This window comes from Anomalospiza imberbis, chromosome 12, assembly GCF_031753505.1.
Source record: "Anomalospiza imberbis isolate Cuckoo-Finch-1a 21T00152 chromosome 12, ASM3175350v1, whole genome shotgun sequence".
NCBI lineage: Eukaryota > Metazoa > Chordata > Aves > Passeriformes > Viduidae > Anomalospiza > Anomalospiza imberbis.
Genome location: NC_089692.1, coordinates 12,987,909 through 13,015,345, shown reverse-complemented (window position 1 = coordinate 13,015,345; position 27,437 = coordinate 12,987,909). Strand labels below are relative to the sequence as shown.

The following is a 27,437-nucleotide window of genomic DNA, read 5'->3' as shown; positions in this document are numbered from 1 at the left end:
ATCCTGCCCCTTCCAGGCCTTCTGTGGCACCTATTAATTTAACCTCCTGTAGAGAGGGAATTTATCATCTCTTCCTATTGCTAGTATCTAAAAAAGTAGAACACAGCAACTTAAATTTGCATTGCAATTATTTAGTGTCTATAGATAGTTGTTGCCATAGTGTTAATTAAATTGCTATATGGTAACATCCTTTCTCTTCTACCTTTTAAAGCTGAATTCTGAGTAAGTCAAGTAAGCTGGGACCATGCCATGGAAGAGTCCATGGTAAGTGAGTTCAAATGCTTGGACATTATATTGTACTCCACACAAAGATGAACTGAAAAATCTGAAGTAGCTTGTTATGTTCTCTCTTTCCTACTTCGTATGAAAGAGACTGATTCCCACACGGCTTCATCATCTGTCACCCAAACTCAAAATTTTGAAAAAGTCACCATAAAATTTCACAGACCAACCACAGTAATTGAATGGATATGAACTGCATAGAGAAAGAAAAAAAAAAATTGAAAGTTTTTTTCCATCATCTTTATGTTTTGGAAAGATGGTGAACAATAGTGATGGCCACCTCTGCACAGAAGTATCAGATCTGACAGGCCAGTGAAAAAGGGAGATGGAGAAAGTCAGATCTGGAGAAACAAACACTAAGCCCAAGATATGACATGGCAGATAAAAAGTCAGTTTTAACACAAATAGCAGCACAAGCTTCATCTTGGTAATTATACCACTCACACTGGTATTTGCTCAGAGATGGAGCAATTTCCACTACCTCCCAGTGAGAGAGTAATTTTTTTTTTTTTTGCAAAAGTATCATAATAATTTATTTTAAAGTGGTAGACTCTTAACAGGCAAAAACTTCACCTTACAAAACTTTATAATTTAATGGAAAGCTGAAATGACAAGAAAGGGACTGTATCAAGTCCTGGAAACAAGTGAGAGAGATTAAATAACACTCAAGACAGTAGTCAAAGGGCAAACTCTTGGCTCCTCATCCTTGTCAAGAGATTCCCCTCATATTTGGAAGTGCAGAAAGCTGTTTTGGTCTCCCTTAATTTCCAGTGCTTCTAGCCACAGTGAAGTATTTAGTATTTGTGTAATCATTGGTTTTCAGCAGGCTGTAACAAACAGCAAAACTACCTGAGAGAACCAGATAGCTGAAAATGTCATTTTCCACCAAAAGTGTGGCCATGCCACCACCTAAGCCCACAGATATACATAAACCAAAACAAGCTTAATCTTTTCTGTTTTGTGAAGGTCTGTGTTTCTAAAAAAGGGAGAGATAGCTCCTGAAGGATCCCTGGTTACCAGTACCAGAACAATTAGAAAGGAAAGGCTTGGGTAAAGAAAGGCTTCTGGCTCAAGAGATTCAACTGACAGCAATTAAAAGTTCCACCCTGTCTACCTTATCAATACATCAAAGTGACCCCAATTATCAGGACAGCTGCTTTCTACAGGATTATTCATGTGCAACACAATAGCATCAGGCCTTCCACACCCATCTGTCCAAAACCTGATGTGGTCTTTCCTATAAGCTGGACAATTGGCCATCAGTAGCATGAGCCTGAGACTCAAGCAGAAGGGACTAAGAGGAACATGGACCTTTAAACCACACGGGGAAGCATCCCAGGAACTGAGCACAGGTTACTGATGGTGCTGCAAGGAGGAGAGGGCATGACCCTTCTCACATCTGGAGAAGCATTACACAGTGACTACAATGGGCATGTTTTTAGGAGTAGTGCTACTAACATGCAACACACTTGTGAAGCTATACAAATAAACTTTCCCCTAAAAAACAATAACTAGTTTAAAAGGAATAAATTAGAGCACCCTTTAATGTCTGTTAGCAGCTCAGCAAATGCTGGGCATGTCAAAGATCAAAGGTGAAAAATACCAAGAGGCACAAACCTCAAAACATTAGGATTTCTGTCAGTCTCTCTCTGTCTTCTTTACAGTCTCCTGCTTCAGAGGTTCAATTCGGTATGTGAAGTTTAACAAAAACAAAACAAGGAAACTCACAACTTGCCTATTTATATTTTTTAAAAATCCAAACAACTTTTAGATACTTTTAGATAGACAAATTATATTATAAGTGTAGAATTTCAATATTCTGGCACCAAGCCACATTTTAATGGACATTCAAACACTAACTAAGGAAATGGTTGTGCATTAAGCCTATCAATAAGTCAGCAATCAATACTTCAGTACTGCAGTAAAAATACAATGCACCCTTTATAACTGCCACTGGCCTCATCCTTCTTTATCAAGCTCAGCTCCTAATAAAAAAGAATCCTGAAGCAAGAAATGAAGCACATACTATTTCACAGTCATTAAGCATTTATCTTAAAGTCTAGACCTAATTGGTTCTCTGAACCATAGAGATTTTTGTTTTTCAAATTTGTGTTCTGACAGGGCAGAAGAGTCAGGAATAAAAAGGACAGAAGCTCAGACACAAATTAATCAAGCAGGTCAACAGGTAAGAGCAGCAAAATAAAGAAACCACAAACAGCAAAGCCCCAAGCAACTGCAAATTGGGAGCTGCTTCCAACTTATCTCCAAAAACCATCTCAGTCAAAAGAAAACAAAAAAAATCCCATCAAAGCACACTAACATTTGTGTTTTAATCCAATTCATAGATTTTAACTGCCTGCACAATATCAATCCTGCATAATCCCTCGACATATCCATCCTATCAGTTTGCTCAAATGTAGCCAAAGGCAACCTCGGCAGAGCACAAGTTTTGGACACCCTCTAGAAAATGTGACCATCAGGCCATATTGCTCTGCAATAGAACAAATGCTTTCAAAATTTAGTTAAGTCTGGCTTCCCAGTCAGCACTATAGCCAGAATGCTGAGCCACCACTGTATTTCTTGACAGTGGAAAAAACCCACAGTTTTTGGATGCTTGGAGCAGCTGTGTATGTCTGCAGAAAGGTTCAGGGAATGCTTTACAGGAAGAAATGGTGGCAGACATTGATCCAATCCTGTGAAACCTGAATGTAAAAACAGGAGGACAAAAACAATCCAATTGATCATTTTTATCTCCACAGCCTAGTAAGCTCAGTACTGAAATGGAACTTCATCATGGAATGGCTAAGCCAGCCTAATAGTTTGTGTAAACAAGCCAACTGAATTCTCCATTTTCTTCTCCGAGTCCGCAAATACACAGAGGGAAACAGAGAATGATTGTTTCAGAAATCCCCCCACAGATCCCTTACATTTATTTGCTAAAACCATCTTGCATCCCTGGGGTTTCAGCTATAAATAAGCACAGAGCATGGTTGGGAATCTGGAAAGACTTTTTACTGATATTTTCAGGTCAGGACATCTGCATCTTGAGGTTGAGCTCCGCAGAAGTAGCCAAGGCTGTAAGCCTGGCAGGCAAGGGGCAGGAATACCCAAGTCCTCACAGACCACGGAGCAGTTTGCCAGCGCAAAATCCCAGTTCAGGAGCAGGGTGTGTGCCCAGCAACAGCCTAGGCCACACCTCTGACTATTATTAGGTTTTACTACTTCAGCCCACTCTCCCTACATCAGGCACATCCTAAATAATCCATCTCAAGTGAGAGTCACCACACTACTAAATACTGCTGCATGAAATGATTATATTGGGTAGCAGGCAGTAGGCGTATTGACCAAAGTTTTAGCCTACAACTCTAAACTGCCAGCTTAAAGGGTTTTTGCATGGCCACAATTCCAGCTCAGAGCAGCAATTAATAGCAGTCTTTGGACAATTTCAGCTCAGAGAAGTTGAAGATCTCCAGCAGCCACTGCTGTTGTCTTAATGACAGTGGTTTCAGCAGAGCTGCCAGTGGACAGGTGTTTGTAGCACAGCTTCAGTTTCTTGTTTCATGTGGACAAAGGAGCTCTGCTGACAGTCTGTACCACAGGGGCAGCCAAGGACTGTGCTGCTTAGCACTGCCAAACTAGAAAACTACTGATGGAAAGAAACAACCTTATTTTTTCACAAGGTCTGGTGGTATCTGAGGGAGTGGAAGTTGGAGGCCAGTCAAATGTCGCCCAATATTGTTCACAATACTGATCAATAAAGAGGTCTGACAAAATAGCAAAAAGGAAAACATCTACATAAGCTTCCACTACAGAATCTCACAATCTTGTGAGAGCCAGTGGGAAATTCAATTTTTAATTCTCAGCTGAAGAAACTGATGCATAGGAAGGCATTTCTTGAACTCAAAGTCAAGCATAAAAATCATGCCAAAAATTGGATCAAAATCCAGCTTTCCCAATTTCCTGCAATGAAAAGCAGCTGCCACAGAAGGCCATTTTCTAAGTAAATATATGCATCAGGGGGTGCCAGTCAGGCAAGGATCCAAAAATTCAAGGGTCAGGTGCTATTCAATATTTGAATCAGTACAATAAAACACTGCATAAATATTTAAACTGGCACTCTTGCTCCAAAATACTCTTGGAACGTATTTCAGCCACTTGCTTTCAAAGTTTATAACTGACATTCTCTTCTTCTGTCCTGTGGAACCTCAAAAAAACCCCATTCCCTGTTCATCTACAACACATCTGGCAGCAGTTTGCTGGTTTGATTTGAAAGTGCTGCTTTCAGTCAGCAAGTACAAATAGATAAATCTCAAGTGCTGAAATCCTATATAATTGGCTCTTTATGAGCTCTTGTTCTAAATCCATCCTCAGTTTCCCTGAAAAACCCAAACAAAAAACCAAAACCTGAAACTCCAGAACACTCTCCATTTTTTACATCTCATTTATAACTTCTGTCTTCAAAAGCTAATTGCTTGGGCTGCATTTCAGTTGTTTTCACAAAGTGAGCTATAAAACAATGTAAGATGCAATTTGTCATTAGACACAAACTATGGAGGACACACATTTGCTTAGATCTCAATATACATCAAGTCATCAAAGGCCAAGGACAAAGGCATTTTGATATTCCCCATACAAATGAACCTTCCAATTGTTTTAGCCAGTCATTAATAGAAGTTATGATCTCTAGGGCAGCATTTCCCTACTGTCATTCACTATCTCTGCTGCCCAACCCAACCCCTGCTTTTAAACTATGTGACATTCAGTGAGCTGGAAGCTGCTGTAACTGGAGGTAGAAGCCCAGCACATGTGCACTGCCAATAACCCACCTGGCTGCACCCTCTAACAATTCAATACACTGAACTGCAGCTCTGCTGGAGATTCCCATCCTGACATCTCCAGTTACACTCAATATCGATTTGCATGAACCTGCTCCTATCTCAGCCTTCATTTCCCTGTGCTTCTGTCCTAGGCCTGTCAACGTGCCTAAGCTCCTAAAATAGCTGAAGTTTCTTCGGAAAATAAAGTTTAAGAGGATTTAAAAAGATATTTCAGTAACACATCCTAAGAATCATTAAGTTTTTTTTGTAATAAACACATTAACTACCGGCCAGAAATTTGACATTGCATGTGACACCTGCAGAGTTTTGCTTCTACTGCTGGTAGCAACAGCTTGTTCAGCAGATGCTTCTAGTAGCACCTAGGCAAGTTGTTCAGAGATTAATAGCAAAAACAAACAAATAAAAATCCAGACCCAAACCATACCCAAAAACCAGGTGACAAAAGACAGCTCTAGAGTTTCATTGGGCTATCAGAAGTAACAATTAACTAAAGCTTTGGTATTAATGTAAAAGGAAGTTCTGATGATCCCACAGGTAAGATTCCTCTGATGGAAGGTACCATAGTATATCAAAATGCTCTGAATTCATACAAACACTTCAAAAGGTAGTGCTATACTTAAATTATTTGCACTCATGATGGCCCTGGGAGAGTCCAAAGGCGTTAGCTGTGAGACTGTCAGTCTGAGTAAGCAAGATTTAGTCTGTGAAACTGTGCCTATCAATAAACTAACTCTCTGCACTGATTTCACAAACAGAATTAGAAAGGTCAGTACTTCAGCCTTTCAGATCTGGCACTTGGCAGGGCCAGCAGCCTACAAAAGCAGCATTACTGTGTGACCATGTGGAGGTCTCTCTGTCTGAGGAAGAGGTTGCCACCTGTGCTGCTGATACGGTGTCACTCCTGATTTACTATGGAAGCTGCAAGTTCATTTTTTAAAAAGATAATTAGTCAATACTACACAGTAAGGCAAAGGATTCAGTGCTACAGCTATAGCAAAGGGTTGCTTCAAGATGTAAAAAGCTTGAGTAAAATAAATCAATAAGCTCAGGAGTTGTTAAAACTCTGAGGTCCTGTCTACCTACTCTCTGGGCACAAATTCATGTATTAAACAGAACTACTCAGCTTCTCAATGAAATGCATTGACTACACATCCAGCTTACAAAAATAGATTGCAACACTCTCTGAAAAATAAATTGTGAAAGACACAAAAAGACCTTTTCTTTAGTCGCATGTGGTAGAGACTCTTTCACTGCATGCATTTTCCATAAAGCAGAGATATAGAGGATACTGGTCATTTATCACCCTGGAACTTCAGTTAGGAAGAGGATGAGATCAGCAAGCCATTGCCTTTGACACTAGAAAGAGCCTCACTAATGGGAAGGCACAGCCTGCAGCAGCATGGACAACCAGATTGTAACTCCTGCACCAGCTGCAGTGCAACAGTGAGTTTTTGCCCATATAAACTGCTTGAAGACAATTAACTGACATATAAAAAAGCTCCAGCAAAAGCCATTTGTATTTTAAGAAGTGGCCATCCTTCTCCTCCTTCAGGATCTGACCTTTCAGTTTCAAAGTTTCCATGTTTTGTCTGGATGACCATAACCAACCAGCATGCTTGCCACAAGACAAACACTGGTTTGCAAATGCCCGCTACCAAGGCATGTTCTTTCCTGTAGATGACACCAACCAGGCATGCTGAAGGCAAAAGGATCCACCTCAGAGGTCTGCATAAAATCAAATTATTTAGAAACTCCTTCAAGATGGCAAGATGAACCTTCTCTGGATCCACAGGGGCACTTCCCACATGCAACATGTTCTGCTGAGCCGTCTCTGCAACATGAGTCTTTGAATTGTGCTTCCCACCTTCCTTCTGAATATGTGGTTTCAAGCAATATTTGTTGCCAGGAGGCATAGATAATACATAATATATTGGCTGGAAATTAGTATTTCATCTCAGAGGGAGAAAATGTTACAGCAGCTTCTTCAGAGGCAATGCATGCCGAAGAGTCTAAGACAAACAGAGCAAACTTACAACCAAGAGAAGAGAGATCTAGTGGAGACAAACAACTTAATTCTGCCCTTTAAGACAAACTGCAGATTCAACCCCCTGCAGGAAGGAGATCTGTTCTACTATTCTGCTGCAGAAGAATGTTATTTCTCACAGTTTAGCTTTGGGTATTTATTAAAGGAATAACTTCTGACTGATGAGCAAGACTTACTTCTATTTTCCTGATGATGCTTTGCAAAAGCCATTCCATTTCTGGCATTCCTGGGGTTATGTGGACTCATATGTAATGCTTCCCCAAATTCAGCATCCCTAAATATCAGCAAGAATATCCAGCCTTCAAAAACAAGCCCCAGACTCTTTTCACACAGAGGATTGCCCTACTGACTGGTGGACACAGGAGGCAGGAAGGCCTGGAGATTCCCAGCTGCCTTCTGTCAGCTTTCAAGAGACACAGTGTAATATCCTTTACATCCTGGAAAGATTTCTCTGAGAGAAAATGCCAAAGCAAGGCAAAAGCAAATAGAGTAACTCAGAGGAAATAAGTAAAAAGGAAGAGAAAGCTAACAATTCTGCTATAGTGACTAACAGGGATATAACTGAGTGACAAGTTACCATCAACTCTCAGTCAAAGATTTCACACTACTAGTTGATGGGAATCATTTCCAGCTCAGCTTCCCCCAGCTCCAGCAACAAGCCATAGGACGTGTCCACCTTGACTGCTTATTTTTATAATTCATTAAAAAAATAACAAAACCAAAAATTTTCCTCAGACAAGGAAAAGAAAAAAACAAGAGGACATTAGAAAAGATAGAGAAAAGGCATCTAAGAGTATGATACCACAGACAAACAACAAAATCTTTAGTGTAACTTTAGCTAATTATGCACAGCAATGTCATACACTTCATCTTACCAGGAAATATGAAGCCAAAACATTAACCACAAGTAAAACAGCAAAACAAAAATAAGAGAAGCGATATTGATTCACTGTATCTATTGAGTAATCAACATTCTTACCATTAGCAAAGAGCTCCAAATTTTCTGGATAAGCCATTTTAACCTTGGAAAAATTAAATCAAGATAAAGGGGGACTAAAAGAAATATAGCAGGGCAGATCTATGAGAAACAAATGAAAACAAACCAGAGTACAGAGTTCAAATGTGTAATTCAGCAGTGAGATGGATCTCTGCATCCAGCTTCCAGCATTTAGCTTTCACTACAACTTAAAGATGGTCACAGTCTCGTTTAGTCAAAACAATGGTGAGTTTTTTGACTACTGCATTAGCACTCATTTCACATTCATTAAAACCTTCAGGATTTTGTATCTACTTAACAGACAGAGTAAAAGGATTTGAATATGCCATTTTCTGCTACAAGCCTTGGGGCAGGATAGAAATAATGAATGTTTCAGAGTTACTGTATGGTAACCATGGCAGGCAAAATCAATTACTGCTCAGAGGATCTGGAGATAACACACAGGTTTTATCATTATTTGAAATGTGGTTTGTTTTTTTTCCTTCTGCATTTCCTCCCCCATTCTCTTCAAAAATTTCTTTTCTCATGCATTGGAATCTGGCCCAAAGAATCCTACTGACTTGTGTTTAGAGATAAGGATTTGTCATGATACTGTACACCATTCCCACCTATGCACTCCCATTTATCTGAGATTAAAAGCAAATCCTTCACAGGTTGCTACTTCTGCCCTTCACACCAAGTTTGGCTACACCAAACATCATTATCAGAAAAAACAAACTGGTGTTAACAACACTGCGTAAGCTGGACAGACACTCTCAAAAGAGAAACTGCAGGACACACTCAGGGAATTGTCAGAAGCATGTGACATGGTCTGGGAACACTTTTGGGATGAGTAACATTAAAAAAAGGAACCAAGTAAGAGCTGGTACTTTCAGTGAAGTAGAAAGTTCTAGAAAGGGCAGATCTTGAAATCCAGTTGGCACAGGTCTGAACAAACAGAAACAATGTCTGTGTAAATGATGTCAAACTCAAAACCAATAAAGGAAATAAATTTTAACATAATCTGTAATTGGATTGTGGAGTTTACTGCCACAGGAAGATGGCAAGGCCAAAACCATAATGGGATTAAAAACCGACTCAGTACGTGTATCGATATTGACAGTACCTAGAGCTGAGTTTAACACTGAAATTGTGGAGAAATATTATTCCTTGTGCTTCAAGATAATCAGTTAGAGACTACTAAGGAACAAGGTGAAGCCTAAAAAAGCAAATTGATATCCCCATGATATTATGATAGTGTTTCTCCTCTGAGTTATCTGGTGCTGAACATAAGCATGTAAAGGCAACGAAACAGATGTGTCCCAAATGCAATCTAAGAAATCAACTATGACAACTTTACTATCAGCTAATCCCATATCCCTGAATCAAGCCTAGGATAGCCAAATAAAAGATTCAAAAAGGTTTAATAAAGCTGCTGAAACTGAAACTAAGCACTGAAGTGTTTACCACTGCCTTTCCTCATTCATCAGCCTTGGAACAGCACTTGTGTGACACTGGCAAACCCTTCCTTTGCTCCCTCAAAAACACCACACGTGACAAAACCTCTCTCTCCCCCTTCCCCCTCCATCCCACAGCAGACACTGAAGATAACTCATAATCCAGAAATTGATGCTCAAAAAGTACAGTCCACAGATACTGCCACTGCAGTCACACCACCTAGCAACATGATATTTCATTCCTTTATTAAGTTATTTTAAAACTAAATCTCTCCAACCTTCTCAAGCCATTTTTACCAAGCAACAATCAAGCACGCTGTTCCAATTAATTTAAAAGATGCTCTGTTAGCTGTGGCTCATAATGCTGCATAAGCATTTTGGTACTTCTGTGGAGAACCATGCATCTTGCATGCTTACTGAAATACAAATAATGGAATGGTATAGCAAACTTCCAACTCATCTCCCTAAGCTTCTTTCAGTCATTTCCACACGCATGAAAAACCAATGAGACATCTAGCAGTAACTGCTTTTTGTTTGAGCAAACTGCTTTTTGTTTAATATTTTAGCTCAAAGTAAACAAATAACTCATTTGCGCCTAAAATAGTGTCAAAGCAGAGACTTGAGTAAAGTGCTGGGAGGAGGTAATACATTAATTCAGAGCAGAAAAGGAAAGAGAATGAACACAACTAGAGTAAGAAAGGAAAAAAAAAAGAGTGGAAGAAAGATGAGCAATAAAGGATAGGAAAGAAAACAGGAGACACTGAGAACAGAAGTTTTGCCAAAAATCTTAATGAGCTAAACAAATGCATGTATCCTTAGTTCTACCTCAAAAGGCTGCAACTTTCTTTCAGAAACATATCTTGGCAGGAATAAGAATTTCATTTAGACCTCAAAAAGAAAAGTTAAAAAACATCCCTGCACATAACCCAAACATTTCTTCCACAAACTGCCAAATTTTCAGGCTGCTGCTTTGTATGGGGAAGCTTAAGTAATCCAGAGTTTGATGCCCAGTCACTGATAAACAGTTGTCACACTTCTTAGTTAGTGACTGTTTTAAACCAAAGCTTGATAATGCCTAGGATTAAGATTTTGGATGTTGAGTCAAACTGACTAATTACGACAGGGGAGAGGAAGGCACGCACAAGAATATACCTGTGGCCTTTCCCAGACTGCCAAATTACGCAAATGGTTCAGTAATAAATCCCAGTGGAATTCATCAGTCCAGGAACACTTTCAAGAGGCTTGAGTAAATGAGGGGTGCTTGAGAGGAGGGGAGGGAGCTGAGAGCTGCAGCAGCTGCTGCTTTTCCTAATAAATTTGATGAACTGCCTCACTGGAAACCGAGTGTCCAGGGTTTTATGCTGTTTGTGACCACAGGAGTTCAACAAGAGAGTCTGGCCTACTCACATTACAGATTTCCCCTGTGGAAGAGTGATTTGCTCACAGCACCATGAGGGATTAGTTGAGAAAAACGGTCAAGATAATGCTCATGTAATAAAGACTAGCAAAAAAACCCCACAGAAACAATAGCTCAGGAGAAAGGTAACGATTTCATCTCTCTTATAGGTCAGCTTCAAGCCTCTCTTGTCTCATTTCAGACAAGTTCGCTGAAGATCAAAATTCTTTTTTTCCTACCACACTTGGGAAACTTCAGTTTCTTTCTCCTCTTTTTCAGAAGTGTTAAAAAGCCATTTTGATTTGAATAGATAAATGTTAGTTTTTCAACCCCACACCTATGGCTTAACTCCACTAACCCACTGCAACACTGGGACTGAAAGCTTCTGCCATCAGTGAGAATTGCCCTCAACAACATCCCTGTATGGCTGTGAGCAGGGCTTCCCAAAGCCAAGAGCTTCCATTTCCAATTTCCACAGCGGCACTAGAAGGTCATACCAAGGTCCACTGAGAAAACTGAATTGCTTTAAAAATAAATATGTAAAAAATAATTACCTCTCCTCCAAATTATGGTCTTATACTGCTACTATACAGAAGTATATATGCTGTTCATACATTAGAAATCTCATTTATCTGCTTGTTAATTTTTGACAACTTTTTCTTTTTCCTTAAGTTCAACAGAGATTAACCAGGTTAATTTCTGTGTATAATCAGTTCCACTTTGAAATTCCAGTACAGCCCTGCAAATCTTTTATTTCAGAGCTATAATAAAGGTACTGGAAAACTCCAAATCCTCTCCTCTAAGGTCTATGCATTATTTGCAATGGTTTAAAAAACAAAACAAAACAGGAGTTATGCTTTGCAAAAGCTACATTTGAGCCTCAAATATATAAATAAAACCATTTCTTTAATCCAAGTGAGTGCTCTATCATATGATATGTGGAGGGGGGAAGTTGCCAGGTTGCATCTTAGCATAGTTTCTTCTCACCAGTCTGTAAAAATGCAGAGATTAAACTATTCTACTAAATTTTTCCTGCACCATGAAAACACCAATTCCAACAGTTCATTTGCACATGCTGAGCACACACAGCCTAGGTCAGTAGCCAATACAAGCCCTCAGAGAGCACTAAATTAATGGGACAGCATGACACTAAGAGGTACCACATTGCCAGCAATGACACCCTCCTGGTCAGATGCAACACAGATCCTGGAAGTCATTAATGACCCCACAGTACTTCTTGCAATAGTAACATTGCTACAAGCAGAGTGTTGGGGAAATTCTGGCTTAGATCCTGACACCCAGGTTTGCTCCTGAGTTACAGCTATGAAAGGATCCAGCACTGCTACCAAGAGAAGTGGAGATGTCTACACCTCACCACAGGAGAGGTTGCATTTTGGATATGTGATGTCCAAACTGTCTTTATATACTGCATTTGCTCCTTCACAGGAATACAAGTTGACATTCAATTAGTAATAGGAACCATTTTCAAAGAAGGGCAGAGCTACAGGGCAAAAGAAGAAAAACAGGGGAGGGGGAATGAAGTCAAGCATTATGACTCAAAATCTGGTATGTTTAAAGATGTTTGGAGTATCTGTTACAAAAACATTAAAAGTTTACAGCTGTCCCGATTTGAGATGCAAAGAACATATCTGGATTAAGCAGACAGGAAATGTGAAATGTGCCAGGACATAGCAGAATTTAAACAGATTGATAAATACACCTACTAGAAGCAGAGTTGCCAATTTTTCCATCTCATGACCTTGCATTAGCATAAAGTTCTGAAATACCTTTCCTACCCTCTTGTTTACCCATGATGAAACAGAAAGGTAGATCATGCATCTTATCTCCTTTCCCAACCTCTTAAGGTTAGGAAACCATGATCAGAACCATGATGAACTGGAAGATCACCACATTATTACTCCAATTAGCACGTAACCAGGCAAATAAACAACATTTAAAATAATTCAGTATCAGAATATTTACTGAATGACTGTAATTTGGCCAATTAAAGAAACACTTGAGTACTCTACATTAAAGGCATCACAGCTTGGGTTTTTTTGGGGGGTGTGCCTATTTGTTTTTAAGGTTAATAAGGTCAGGATCATTTAAAACTGCATTAAACCATGCCACTAAAGCACTAATGAAAACCAGAGAAAACTGCAGCTTAGATGTAAATTACAAACATGAGGGGCGGAAAGTGACAAGCAAAAAAAAAAAAAAAAACCCACACAAAAAAACAAAAAAAAAAAACCCCAAAAACACAACCAAAACAAAACAAACAAACAAAAAAAACTTCAAAAACCAAAACATTCCCAATGTTTTGGGCTTTTTTTTTTTCCTTTCCACCTTTTTTTTTTCCTATAGTGTTATTCACTCACCTACCTAATGCCAAAAAGAAGGAGATGTTTTGATTTTGTTGGGTTTTATTCCTTTTAACTTAAAACCAAAACAGACCCCAAAACCCCAAGTTGGCTATGAAATAGAGAAGCCTGCAGTCTTAAATCCTAATCACATCCCAACCTACACCCAGCGTGGTACTTCCCAGGGCATCCTTTAATCAGCACAGGCCTTGGGAGGCTCTGGGCCAGCCCGTTCATTGAGAGGGGCCCTGGGAGACTCTCGGGGTCAGGGAGGTGGCGGCCAGGCCACTGATCCCCTGGCTGCTTTGCCAGGGCTGTGACCTGCCCAAGGCCCATGCCAGCCAGGAGAGAGCACAGGCAGCCTGCAGTTTATGTAAAATTGTTACACATTACTTAGGAGAAGGAGACATCAAACACAGCACAGATGAGCTGAGGAAGTTTCTGTAATTTATATTTCCAAGGTCCTTTCCCTTAGCTCCATTTGCTGCATGTCAAAATACTCATTCATTTCCCCATCACTGCTTTCTTCAATTGTGTGCAAACTGCCTCTGGCCACATTTAATTACCAGGATATTTATATTCTTGATTTACACACTAAATGTATACATTAAGGCTAAAATCTTGAATGCAATCAGTGAGACAACCTAGGCAAAGAAGACAGCAGGATTTGATACTAGCATGCACTAGTAAAGGGAGACTAAAAAATGACTTCTAAGAACCTTTGAAGATGAGGTATTTTTGGAGCCAAACACTTCTACAGTTTTTGAAGAATTCTCAACTATGACCAACAATAGTATTTTTCATTTGGACTGCAGCAATGCCAAGAAATCAGCAGCTAATGACCAACCCTAAAAAAAACAAGGTCAAAGGTTGTCCTCTTGCCTTCACCACCATGGCTCTGCAATGGTTAAAAGGTCCACACAGCTGTGCTGGCATCATTGATTAGGGTGAACAAGGAAGCGACAGAAAAATAAAGCCACCTTAATTTCAAGCTCCATTAGAACTGAAGGACTGGGGGGTGGGGGGAGAAATCAATGTTTGGCAAATGAGAAAGGATAAAATCTGCAAAAGGAAAAATGCATTTTCAAGCTGAGCTAATGCAAACAATGGATGGTGAACAGCACTTGAGGTTGGCCCTTTAAGGTTGTGTCAGCATTTCCATTTATAAACTCTGATTTTAGTTACACTCTAGTAGATTACCACAGGCTTTGGTATTATTCTAGCATATACCACAAAGTATATCACAAATGGTAACATAAAATAGCAATTAGAGCTCAATTGTTGAATAATGCACCCTTGCAGTACCCGATGTCAGAATAAGAATTTTTAAATTACAAGTCATACGCATACATACACACAAACAGAACATACAGGGCTGGGGAGAGCATCCTGGGACCCAGATTCTAGCAACACTAAAGCAGAAGTTAAAGCTATCTTTGATACAAAACCTAATTGCAGTACTTTGAAAAGCTTCAAAATATCCCAGATACTTAATTTCAGTCTGTCTCTCCTGCCACTTGGAGAGATTTCAGTCTAACCCTCTGCCCTCATTTAGATAAAAGCTCTTATTTCTGTATCTGGGCTTCCAGAGAGCTACTCAGTCAATACTCTGAATATCCACACCCAGAAATCAAAACCAAACCCTAGTATGCAACCTTTCATTTCAATTCTGCCTAGGTCAGAAGACCAAGGTGAAACTTGTACAAATGAGATAATTCAACAAAATTTTCCTTCAGTGTAACGGAGCCAGGCCTTCACCTCAAACTTTCTAAGCAGATAAGCAATGCATGCCAGGAGAGCTTGTGTCCCCTTCTAACATTCATTTCACAAATCTGCACAGAGCTGGACTGAGCCAGAAAAATGAGAGCAAAACCATTTTTTTTTTAAATTACCACCACGACTCTGGGCTTTTATTTTTCAAAATAAGCATAGAGGGCACCAAATCTAGTATCAAGCCCAGTGACATGTTCAAAATGCAAAGCCAACAGTAACGCATAACATAAATTGTAATAGTCAAATGACCTTAGCAGGAAGAAATCAGGCCTTGATCTAGCAACTATTACCTGGTACCCCAAAAATCAGTCTGAAAGAGCAGCACTGAATCTCTCTCTGACCTCCACACATACACCAAACAGCACCAGTGCAGGGGCCAGGTCCCACCTCACACATTACAATAGCACAGCCTACCCTCAGTCTTGGAATAATTCCTCCACTGGCTGCCATTACTGCAACCTGAGAGAGGATCTGCTATGACAGTGCTCACTAGAAGAGGACATAGTTTGCATCTCTGGGAGTGAAGAAATACCTTTTCTGAACAGAATAGCAAGGTTAGGTTTATATTTCCATAACCCATCTTTGGGATACAGATTTGCAGGATCACACCTTACCTTGGATTTTTAAAAGCCAAAAAGAAACAAACAAAAAGACCCAAGCACATAAATACATGCTAAATATGAGATCAAGAAGCACTTGACTAATACATTCAGTCTTGCAAAGATTTTGCCGAAAAAGGGCATTTTGAAAATTTTGAAAAATCTTGATCTTTATAAAACTCCTGACATAAGAATTATTGTAAAATGGATTTACTGCAAGAAATGCTTGTTGTTCTGCATGCAATTTAATAACAAACTTTGAAATGAGAGAGGAAAAATACAAATTCTTATAATTTAATGGCAAGCCTAGAATCTTTTACATAATCTTCCCGGCCTACTGCTCTAGTGGGAGACATTTCCTGGACTCACAACCCTTTTATGTGCAAGCAATCTACATTTTACAACTGATAAATAATTCAGATAATTAATTGAGCTGCAATTTGGTGCACTTTTTAGTCAGCACTATAGAGGACCATTTAAAGAGGTTCTGTACATAAAGTCTCCCCTGCTTGTTAACCCAAGCTGAGACTTCTATTAAGGTGAATTCCTAGGTTCTCTTAACAATTTTTGAATGTCTTGCACCAGCATTCTGGGACTTCATGCCCTAGGATGCTCCCCTCTGATTTTTCTTGCTGTTTTACTCTCTACATAAGAAATAGGGTATTTCCTGGCATTCTCCTTCTGCAGTGCTGATTGCCATCATTTGAGAGATTAGATTCTCTGTGCTGGCCTCCCACAGGCTGCTAGAACAGACGGCAATGGAAGAAGGAACAGAAACAATAAATAAATGCTTTAGGTAAGAATGCAGGGAAAGCTCAAGCAAACTGCCAGGGAAATCTCTAGATGCAAACGAGTGACGTGGGAACACATGGCAAAAAGTCTAAAGAGTATTTTCGTGCTGTAAGAGCTTTGTTAGATTTTAAAAGTCAGCAGAACCCTAAAATTCATACAATAATTATATTTGTAGCCTTCAGACAACCACAACAGTCAGCAAAGGCTATGCATTAGGTCCGTGCCTCTTGCACAAGTGCCAATATCCACCACCTCCTGTGCAGTGGTGCACAGAGGCTGCACCAACACAGCCCCACCACCTCTTCAGAGGGAAGAGGGCACAGATCTACAGTCTCAGGTGCTTACCCCCAAAAAATTTATTTGGAAAATGATGCTGTAAAGTATTTATGAATAGATACATGCTCAGACTGAAGATAAAGGGACAGATATGAGGAACCACACAGACAAGAATAATTGAAGTGTTAAAGAATCTACAGATGACAATTAAGTTTCAGATGGGATTTCAGGCTAAATAAACATGCTGCAAACTACACAGGGTTGTGAGTCTGTGTCAAGCATCAGGAAAAGACAGGTCTGAGGAAGGACAGTTGAGCCTACAACACTGATGATAAAGTGTGGACCAAGTTCATTATGAACATGTGAAGAAGTTTTTGCTGGTTAAAAAGAGTAATAATGCCAGAAGGCACAGGCTGAGGGCTTGATGCAGAACAGGACAGGCCTTCCTAATCCACAGAATTAAAGTTTACCAGTATACCTGTGTAAATACAGAGTAACAGCAGAGGAACAGTAAAGTCCTGTAAAGAAATAAAGCATACCCCTCCCATATATCACTCTGCACACTACCTACCAGATACAATGGGAACACCTTATGGAACAAGGATTCTACACAGTGCAGAGATAGCTTCATCTGTCCCAAAACAAACACAACACATCTGAAGAAGGCTTAAGAAACTATCTAGGAACAAGGAAAATAAATCCCAACAATCATCAGGAGGTATAAGAAAAAGTAACATAGTAAAAGAAACTTTTGTAGCACACTGTTATCTCAAGCATCAAAAATTTTCAAGACCTTCTTGATTAACAGAGGTACTATCAGCAGTGTCTAACACAAAGATCCTCTTAAATAACTAACAAAAACTTAATAAAAACTATCCTAAAAGAGTTGATGACTGCATACCAGAACCTACAGATAGGTACAGAGACTTGTCCATATTCTAAGCAAGTAACTTTCAGGTACAGACCACAGTTGACACCAGCCAGACAGCTTGAGATGTGACTGCAAATATCCTCAGAGCAGGGAATGATGTTCTGCAAGACATAAATCCCTGCACCCATTAACTGCAAAAACAAGCAGGGACAAAACATTTAAAACTGACACTTGGCTAATGTGCCTCCAAGATGATCTGAAGTGGAGTCCCTTGCCATCCTTCCCCCTGCAAATCACTTCTAGCTAATTGACTATGAATATTTTCTGCACATGGCCTGCAAAAAAAATGTAAGATTCAAAGCACACAAGTATTAGGCCTCAGAGATGAGTTGCTGAAGTGATCAGTGATTAAATCACTATTGTTATTCATGATTCAACACAGCAAAGATGGAACTTCGATTTAAATGATTGATTTTAATCCTGTTTCTCATTTGTACTTTTTAGCTGTTTTCCTGAAGAAAGGGCTGAATTGCATTGGCTGATTTGGCCATCTAAACACAATGATTTGCAATTAACCACTGGTTTTATGTTAAATTTGGAGCTTTTCCTGAACAGGAGGATACATTCAAATATTGACAAGGGTGACAGAAAAAGGTACTAGAAATAAGAAAACATACCAATATCACTAGCAGAATATACCAGAATCACCATTTCAAAGAAGGCCTTGAGGTCTGGTATAATTAAGAAAGAATAAAATCATCACATTCTAGTTAGGTAACCAGCAATAATATAAAAGATTATTATTATGCAAACATATCCATTTTCTCACAGATCTCAGCTCCAAAGAATCAAGCACACTACTGCTTCTGGGCTTGAGAATCGACAATAAGATTCTTCTTACAACAGAAAGGAAAAACCATAGAAATCAAAGAATTAACAGCAGTAGTCAACCTAAAAAAAAAAAAACAACAAAAACACAAAAACAAACAAACAAAAAAAAAACCAACAAAAAACAAACCAAAAAGGAAAAATGAAAAAGAGGCAAGTGTTGCTGGAAAAAATCTAGACAGAATGAGGTCAAGAAAGACATGTACCAAGTGTAACATCACCAATTAGAAAGACAACAACATCAGAAATTGGGGCAAAGGGATAAAATGAGAAAAGACAGAAAGTGAACAATGCCAGTGGTTTAGAGCTCTCACTCTATGATCAGGCAACATATAAAGTCTCCAGAGAGTACTAATCTTTAGTGAAAGAGAGGCCTTAGAAAACTGGGGTTAAGTAAGTCTGCCTGAAGACAGGAGACCACAAGGCTCCTAAAACTAGCATGAGATTCAACTAAGAGCCCTGCACCCAAAATGGATGGCACCAAATGCAAAACTAAAACATACATTAGATAAAATGGGGTAATTTCACATGCCTCCCTTCCCCTCCTGAAGTTAAGTAGTTGAGCATACTACTTCTGCAAAAAAAAAAAAAAAGAAAGAAGAGCCTACAACTCTTCTGACCCTCATAAGTGAGCCATCTGCCAGAAAGGAGAGAAAATATGAGCTTCAAAGTGATTAACCAGTAATTCAGACTGTTACCTTCAATGCAATCCACAACATCAATTCCACTACCAGCTCTTAACTGAGCAATGAATATTGCAGGTTTCATCATGAAGATATTCTAAAGGCAGGCCATGATCAGAAAGCAAAACTAGATGGGTCACAATAATTTCTAAGACACTCAGAGGAAATTTACAGGAAACTTTACAAGATGAAATCACCTGGTAAAGCATTTGAACCACAGCAGATTCAGTCTATCACCAAGACAAGGTTATGACATCTGTGATACAGTAAAAGAAAAAACCTATACTCACCTCTTTTGATTGTTGACTTAAATGCACCCTATTCCAACACTTCAAAATTGCTTCCAAAGTGGTTCCACATGTGTTTTTCCAATCAGACATACAAAAGGTTTCAAAACTATGAGAAAAGTATCCCTGCGCAATTTTGGCTTGCAAGGCCAACAAAGACAGGTCCACAAAGGGAGTAAGTATGCACCTAGTTCCTCTTGACTTCAGCAAGAATTTGGAACTTAAAATACTTCTATTATCTTGGTACTTAATGCTGCTTCTCATGGCTAACTCATCTTTCAGCACTGAAAGCAGCATCTCCCCTCTACACTTCCTCTAGCCAGTGAATTAAACAGAGAGCAAGACAATCTCCACAGAAGCATTAGAACAGCTCTGCACCACAACACAGGAATGGAAGTGGCAAGGGCAGTGTAATTCAAATGTCAGAAATTTCCCTACCTGGATGTCAGTGTCCTTCACAGGTTCAAGAGGTTCAAATGTAGTGGCTGCACTTAGACTCTCAAGTCTCTGAGAAATGTGGGATATATCAAGCCCTCTAGACCCAAGAAGAACCGATCTATAAGGAAGAAATTGTACAGATATTAAATTAGTATTGAACAGACAGAACTCTAAACCCAGACTCATCGTCAATATTTAGGTCAGCAGCTAGCCACGTACAGACAGTGCTCCCAGATGTGTTACAAAAACTGCACAGAACCAAACTCTGAACAGCCCTAAGTGTCTATGTAAACACCTCAGCCCTGCTGAACTCTTTCTGCTGTTCCACTGCAGTGCTGCACAGCTGCCAAGTCCTTCCAAACAGAAAAAAACATACACTGTGTTGGTAAACATCTTCAGCAGCAGCCAGAACAAGGTACTGCACTTTCTGGCTTTAGCGTCCAAAATCAAGAACAGTAGCTCCTCAGATAAACCCTTCAACTATCCTGTTGTTTTTTGGAAGTAGGAAAAAGGTTGGAAGAAAAAAAACGAAGCACAAGCTTTGCAGTCATTCTAAAAACCAGCTTTGCAGTCATTCTATTTCTCCCAGCAGTACTCCCCCCACGTTGGAAACCAAACCCATAAACAGCTTCCACCCTGCGTGCAGAGTCCCCAGTGTCAGTACTTACGCCTTCACATCGGCAGTCTCCTGGGAGGTGCGGGTCAGGGTGCTGGAGCGCAGGCGCTCCCCGGCCTGCTGGATCTCCTGCAGGTTGCGCTCCACGTGCGGGAGCTCCGAGATCCCCTCTGTCTCGGCTGCCAGCTGCTCTGCCTGCTGCAGCAGCTCTCCAAAGCCATCCGTGTCCATCTCTGCTGCAGGTTTCGCTCGAGACACACAGAAACCTTCAGGGAAAAAGGGAATTCTTGCTCAGCTATAAACAGGTTCTATGCTTGCAGGGTCACACAGGCAGACTAGCAAGAGCAGGTCTTCTAGAACAGGATATACTGTCCATCCTCCCCAGGAATTAAGCATCAAGGAAATCTTTACAAGTGGTCTCAGAGAGCTTTCAAGCAAGACTACAGACTATGGACCTGTCAGAAGTGGGATGCAGATGTCATATCATAGTTCATATTTTGCCTTAAAACAAAGGAGGATGAAAGCAGAGAAGTCCCTGTGAAGAATTTGGTGTTAATTTAGCTATAAACTACTGGCATACACACATAAATAGATTGCTCGGAGCACTGGACTCCATGATCCTTATGGACTCCTTCCCATTCTATAATACTATATTCTTATCTATGATGAAGAAAGATGCATACATGTGCAAGCATAGGAATATATGTGGGCTGAAAACACACATAAACATGAAGCTAAATTAGTAGCAAAACAGTTGAGCTATAGATGCACACAGACAGCCATAACTAGCTAGCTGTTATAATGTGTTGCTCCATATGTCATTAACCCCCAGCCAAAAGAAATAAGTTCATGTTCTTCCAGTATAGAAGATCTATGTCTAAATTCAACATCTACAGGAAGTTTTACCAGTGTGAGAATTCCTTGCATTGACTCAGTGACAGAATAATTTAAAAAGTTAAAGCACAAAGCAAGGGCTGTAAGAGAAGATGTATTAAATGCATCATGCAGTTCCAAATTCAGAATGGAGCCTGTTATTCTTACAGAAAGGACGAAAGCATCGTCGAAAGCTTGGGATCACTATGGAGAAAGACATGTAGCTACAATGGTGTCCACACCATAACAAAATATGAAACCCAAAACCTCAATTTCACACATCAAATCACGGTTTGCAGCTAAACCAGCTACAAGCAATAAGCATCAGGCACCTCTATAAAGCCAAAGAAGATCACAGAAATCTGTGGTGCTGAATGGTGCTACAGAGATGGAAATCTTCAGTACAGTCCCTCTCTCATAGCTTTTGCACCCAAACCCAGAGGGCCTGGGATGAAATAAGAGAAACCAGATCTCAAGCATTAACTCCACTGTTTATCATTTACTCAAAAGTAAAATCAGTGAAGACTATCTGGTTCAAGGTAGCACCCTAAGAAGAAAACAGGGATTTTTACAAATCAACAATAGCCTTCAATTCAAGTTTTTTTTTTTTTTGTACTTCTCAACCATACCAAAGCAATTTTACAGTAGAATTTGAACATTCCTCACATTTTCAGTCTCACCACCATGCCCAAGTACTACTACGAGCAGCAGTAGCAGCACTTGCCTCTGTCTGGACAAATGATTTAAAAGCACTGCATGATGATTCATTCAGACATATGCAGTTTGAGAGAGAAATCCTCCTGCCTGGGTGCCAGGACAAACCCTAACAACAGCATCCAGGAATGGAGAATTTCACGAGCACTCCCCACACACTTCAGGAAAGCAGTGGGAGGGAATGATTGTATTTGCAATGACTTGTTAATCAGGTGAGATAGAGACCGGATCTGTTTGAACAGATTAGCGTGCCACCGAGATGGAGTGGAACAGGGAGGAGGAGGGTGGAAGTAAGCAGTTTCATGCCCTGCAATGCAGTACAAAACAACTTCCCAGTGTTTACTTGCAATAACTCAGATGCACCCCTGCCAGGAACAGCCTTTGCTGGCAGACACTGACCAGAACAGCCACACTCCTGTACATTCAAAGACTGATGAGATCCTCCAGGAGCAGTGACTGCGAGAACAACACAGACATCAGCTTGATTTGCTCCGATCTGGTCCACTTCCTCTTTTCATTACCAAGATAAAAAGCTGGGAGCGTAAGAAGCACCAACTTCTCAAACTGCTGAAACCAAAAGCATGAAAAATCAGTGCTACAGAACTGCACCCAAACCTGCACATTTTACCTGCAGACACCCCGTTAATACCATGTAAGGTCTGTCACGTAAGTTTGCCTGCATAGGACAAGTGCAACAACTCTGTGAGACTGAACCCAATTCAGCAAATACAGAACAAACTGGTTATTTTGGAGCAAGTTAAAGTACCTGTGAGTATAACCAAGCACTGGAAGCAACATCTGAAATCTCAGAGTCAACACTAACAGCTTTTTCTAAGTGACAGAATTCAGACATTTAGACTGAATATTCATATATTCATAACAGTGCAAACAACTTTGTCTCCACCCTGAAAGAATTTACTGTGTTCAAGAGTCTGCAGTCTGACTCTTCATGCTGCTGTGCAAGATGGAAACTGCTTCCACAGCAACAAGCACAGCCATGGCAGATTTTCATGTCTGGCTGGGGAAGGAGCAACAACCAACATCTAAGAGAAAGAAAATACTTCAGAAATTAAATTAACTTCAGTGAAACCAGATTGACCTTGGGCAAAAAGCCAGGACTGAAAAAGCTCTTCTGTAAAACAACTTTCATGACTTATCAACAGAAGTTGCTGCATTAGACCACGATTCCATTAAACCCCAGTTTAATTTCCCCAACATTTAAAACCACACATAAGCACTATATATTGTACAAATTCACTGAGTTTAAGCCACAAAGAAAACAAAAAAGATGACAGGTTTCTTAAGTTTATTCAGACTGATTATAGTTGATTATTTCTTACCTGAAAACCACTAAAAACTCCTCAAGAGCGCTACAGTGCTATCTTAGGAAGAAAACTGTAGATATTCTACTCCAAATACAGCCACTACGAACATTTTACTGTACTTGATTCAGAAAGACACAAAGCTGAAATATTCCAATGCATGTGCAAGTGTCAGCTGTACTTCACACATTGATGGGGTTTGTGTCAACTAACCAATTAACTTTGAGAAACAGTAAAAACAATTAAGTTTATCCAGTGCTCTGGGAAAAAGAAAGGAAGAAGATGTCACAGGAGGAGGAAAGCCTCACCCACTACATTCAGAGTGCTGACGAAGCAAGAGTTCCACAAGTTGCAGAAAGATTTTTCAAAACAGCAAAGAAAATGGAAGAAATCCAGTGTTGGCTTCTCAAAGAGGCTCCAACCTCAAAGTGCTCAAGAGACCCAGTCTGATGAATCAGGATCAGCTTCTTGTGGAAAGAAAACACAAGAGCACAAGTAGTAAGACCAAGCCAGCAGTGCTCTACTTCCTACAGCCAAGATCTGAGGTAAAAAGTGCTTTTTCTACAGGCTCCAAGCCTGGGCTGCTACAGAGAGTGGAACAGCTTCTGTCTAATAAGCTAAATAAGTAAAAGATCCATTTTGCAGGCCTGGGGAATTCTGTCTGAGCAGCAGCAATAATACCCAGCTCTCACATGGCACATGGCATAAGCAGACATCCAGACGTTTCAGAGAAGTCAGCAACATAATCTCCATGTTACAGAAAGGGGAAGCGATTAAGAAACACAGAGATGATAATCAAAGAGCAGGCGGACAATTGTACAACCCAAATATCTGCTGCACATTTTCAGCACACCACCCTCTTGTCCATAAAACACAATAACCATTATCAAACCTAACAGAGGGAAAGCTTCCATACCCTAACTACACTAAACCCAGATAAAATCACAATAGGCCACCTTAAAAATACCTAAAAGCTTCAAGCTATATTTGGTACCCCATCTAGTACAACAGCCTCTTCCCCCTGCAACAAAAGGCAGGAAAATCCTGACTAGATCACACAACAACCTTTGAAACAATACTATTGTTTCTTCTACCACTGATCTATTAATGCTCCTCTGCCTCCTATAAAAAGGCTTTCAGTCCTGCATATTTTCTTCTTCATCTCATTTGTAGGTACATATGCAAAAGTCCAATCTTCTTATGGTCCCAGAGAGCCCTAACAGTAGGTATGTTGAACAAAAATGATTTTTTTGAAGCTTTAAAGGCAGTAACACTGGGTTACTTGCACTGTAAGAAAGGACAAGGAAGGGCACACAATGCTTCTCTACACTGTTCATTATTTAAAGTGGACCTGAAGAGTAAGCATTTGAAGTGATTTCTACGAAAACACACTAGCACACATTTGTGAACACCTCCTTTTATCTGCCATAAATTCCTCATAATGGTCTTAAGTCCCCACTGTTCTGAATAACTGACTCAGCTGGCAGTTTTGCTGTATTACCACATTCCCTCTTTTCCAAACACTTAGCCTTTATTTTAAGCACCCAACTCAGAAGGAAAATAACTTGCAGAGGGTGGCAAACTGATCCTCATTAGACAGAGCATTTGGTTTAGTATTTTGAGTTCCTTAAATGAAAGCCTATGTCCTCCCCCCATTGAATTTCCTGTCATAGCTGCACCACAGAAACTTTATGGATTTAGATTACAGAATCACATGCGTTCTTCCAAGCAATTTTAAGCTATTTCTGTCAGTTTTCCCAAGGAGTAGGAAATTTTTTTATGACACAACATAACTGAAGCAGCACTAAAGCATACAGGAACTGGTGTTTCTTTCTCACTATCATCTTAACTCTCCATGCCATAACTAGTGTTCCCAGACCAACATGACCAAATTGCAGAAGAGAAGCAGCCCTTCTTTGCACCTGGACTTTAATTCAAGCCCTTCCACTCACTGCTCATAAATTCTTCCAGTGTCTGAAGGAGTCCTACAGCAAAACCAGAGAGGGACTCTTTGTCAGAACTATAGCGACAGGACAAGGAGCAATAGATAAACACTGAAAGAGGGGAAATTTAGGAAGACATTCTTTACTGTGAGTGTGCTGAGGCACTGGCACACGTTGCCCTGGGAGACTGTGACTGTCCCGTCTCTGCCAGTGTTCATCATGGCAGGCTGGAAAATGCCTTGACCAGCCTGGTCTAGCACAAAGTGTCCCTGCCCGTGGTAGGAAGGGTGGAACTAGATAAGCTTTGAAGTCCCTCCCAAACCCTCTATGAATTCCTAGGAACCAACCAGCAAACCCACGGTGGGAGAGAACAACCCCCACGCACGGAACTCGAAACAGACACCAAACCACACGTACACAAACCCGTTCTCCGGAAACCTTCCCAGACAAGCAACTTCTGCTTCCTGAAGCATCAACACTGCACTTCGGTTAAACACTAAACTCCCCTTCTACAGCCGGGCTTGGCACTGCCGACCAGCACACAAACCCTCTCGGAAGAGCAGACCCCTCCTGGCGCATCCACAGCCGGCCCCGCCGCATTAACGCGGGCCATGGACAGCAGCGGCTTCCGGGGAGCCCCGGGAGGGCCCACGAGGAGGCCCGGAGCGCTCCCAGCCAGCCTCCCGCCGCAGCGGCCTGCACGGGCCAGAGAGGAGGCCATGGGCGGGGGAGAGCTGCCGGGAGCTCCGGATGCGGGGGGAAGCAGGCAGCGAGCACCGCAGGCGGGGAAGAAGCGGGGGAAAGAGGCGGAGGGACGCCGAACCCCGGCCCGCCCGCGCGGCGCCCTCACCTCACCTGCGCTCCGCGCCGCCCGCCCTGCCCGCGCCGCGCGCCCCCATTGGCTGCCCTCTCGCCCTTTCCCGCGCTCCCATTGGCCGAGCCGCCGGGCGTCCCGGCTTCCCGTGCTTCCATTGGCCCAGCCGCCGCGCTCCGCAGCGTGCCGGTTCCCGCTCCCTCGCGAGAACAACTGGACTGAGGCGCTCGGAGGGGGCGCGGACCGGATGGGCGGGGCGGCTGCCTCCGGAGGCCGCGGGTTCGAGGCTGCGTCCCGCCTCCTCGCGCTGCGCGCGCCGCGCCGAAATCGGCGAAATAAGAGACATACAGACAGAAATAACGGGCCTGGGGTTGTTCCTCTATTCCCCCTCTTCCTTCTTAGTAAGCGCTAACTCTTGCTGGCAAGCCCTGTCTGTGAGCTGATTCCGTGGGAGGTAAAATGAGGATAACGAACTCATCCCCATTTTGCCTCCTATGGCCAAATACACCAGCAAACAAACTCAGAGCCAGCAGGTACTCACACCATCACCTGTAAAATGGTGCCCTGAGGGTGTATAGGGATTCACTGTGTTTGGTCCCCTCTTGGACACACACACGATGGCCCTAAAAGAGATACTGTCAATGACACATGAATTGTTGGGCAAAATCTGGGAACTGGGAATTTCATGGATCCACAAGGCGACAGCCTGCTTGTGTAAGAGACAGCCTGGACCTCGCTGCTGTTCTGAAACATCACCCATCAAACCTTCAAAGCTGAACAGATTTCCCCATTAATACCGATTCTATTTCCAAATTTTCCCATGTAGAAAGCAGCTCCCAGCAGGCCAGAGGCAGTGCTGGCACCGGCTGTAACTGCTCCCCCTAATTGCCAAGTGCAGGCAGGGGGTCAGGGCACATTCCTGCCTGTCGCTTCAGTTTGAGGGGAGCACTTGTCCCCGGCAGGATGCCCTGGTGGAATGGATGCCCTGGTAGGAAAGATTCCTTGGTGGGACGGTTGTCCTGGTGTGATGGGTGTCCTGATGGGATGGGTGCCCTGGTAGGGTGGCTGTGCCACCCCAGCTCTCCCTGAGCCCTTCCAGGCTCCCGAGGCATCTTTCCAGAGCGAGGAGAGTCCTGGTCCGCCCGGAGACCGGCGCTGGTGCCCTCCGGGGCGAGACGGGGGAACGGCCGTCCTG

General features: G+C 41.4%; 1 protein-coding gene across 3 annotated transcripts in view; it reads right to left on the bottom strand.

The window, feature by feature from the left end:
- Window positions 1-26,359, bottom strand: part of NUP93 (nucleoporin 93) — a 78,974-nt gene extending 52,615 nt beyond the window's left edge. The window contains exons 1-3 of one of the 3 annotated variants that reach the window (XM_068202830.1): window positions 26,284-26,359; window positions 20,629-20,842; window positions 19,961-20,078 (exon numbers count right to left, since the gene is read on the bottom strand). In XM_068202830.1, coding sequence (XP_068058931.1) covers window positions 19,961-20,078; window positions 20,629-20,807 — 297 coding nt within the window. In that variant the 5' untranslated portion in view covers window positions 20,808-20,842; window positions 26,284-26,359. Of the gene's footprint in view, window positions 1-19,960; window positions 20,079-20,628; window positions 20,843-22,562; window positions 24,690-26,283 lie in introns of those variants that run through there. The other 2 variants (XM_068202832.1, XM_068202829.1) reach the window with 2 other exon arrangements.
- Between the last annotated feature and the right edge of the window lie 1,078 nt (window positions 26,360-27,437).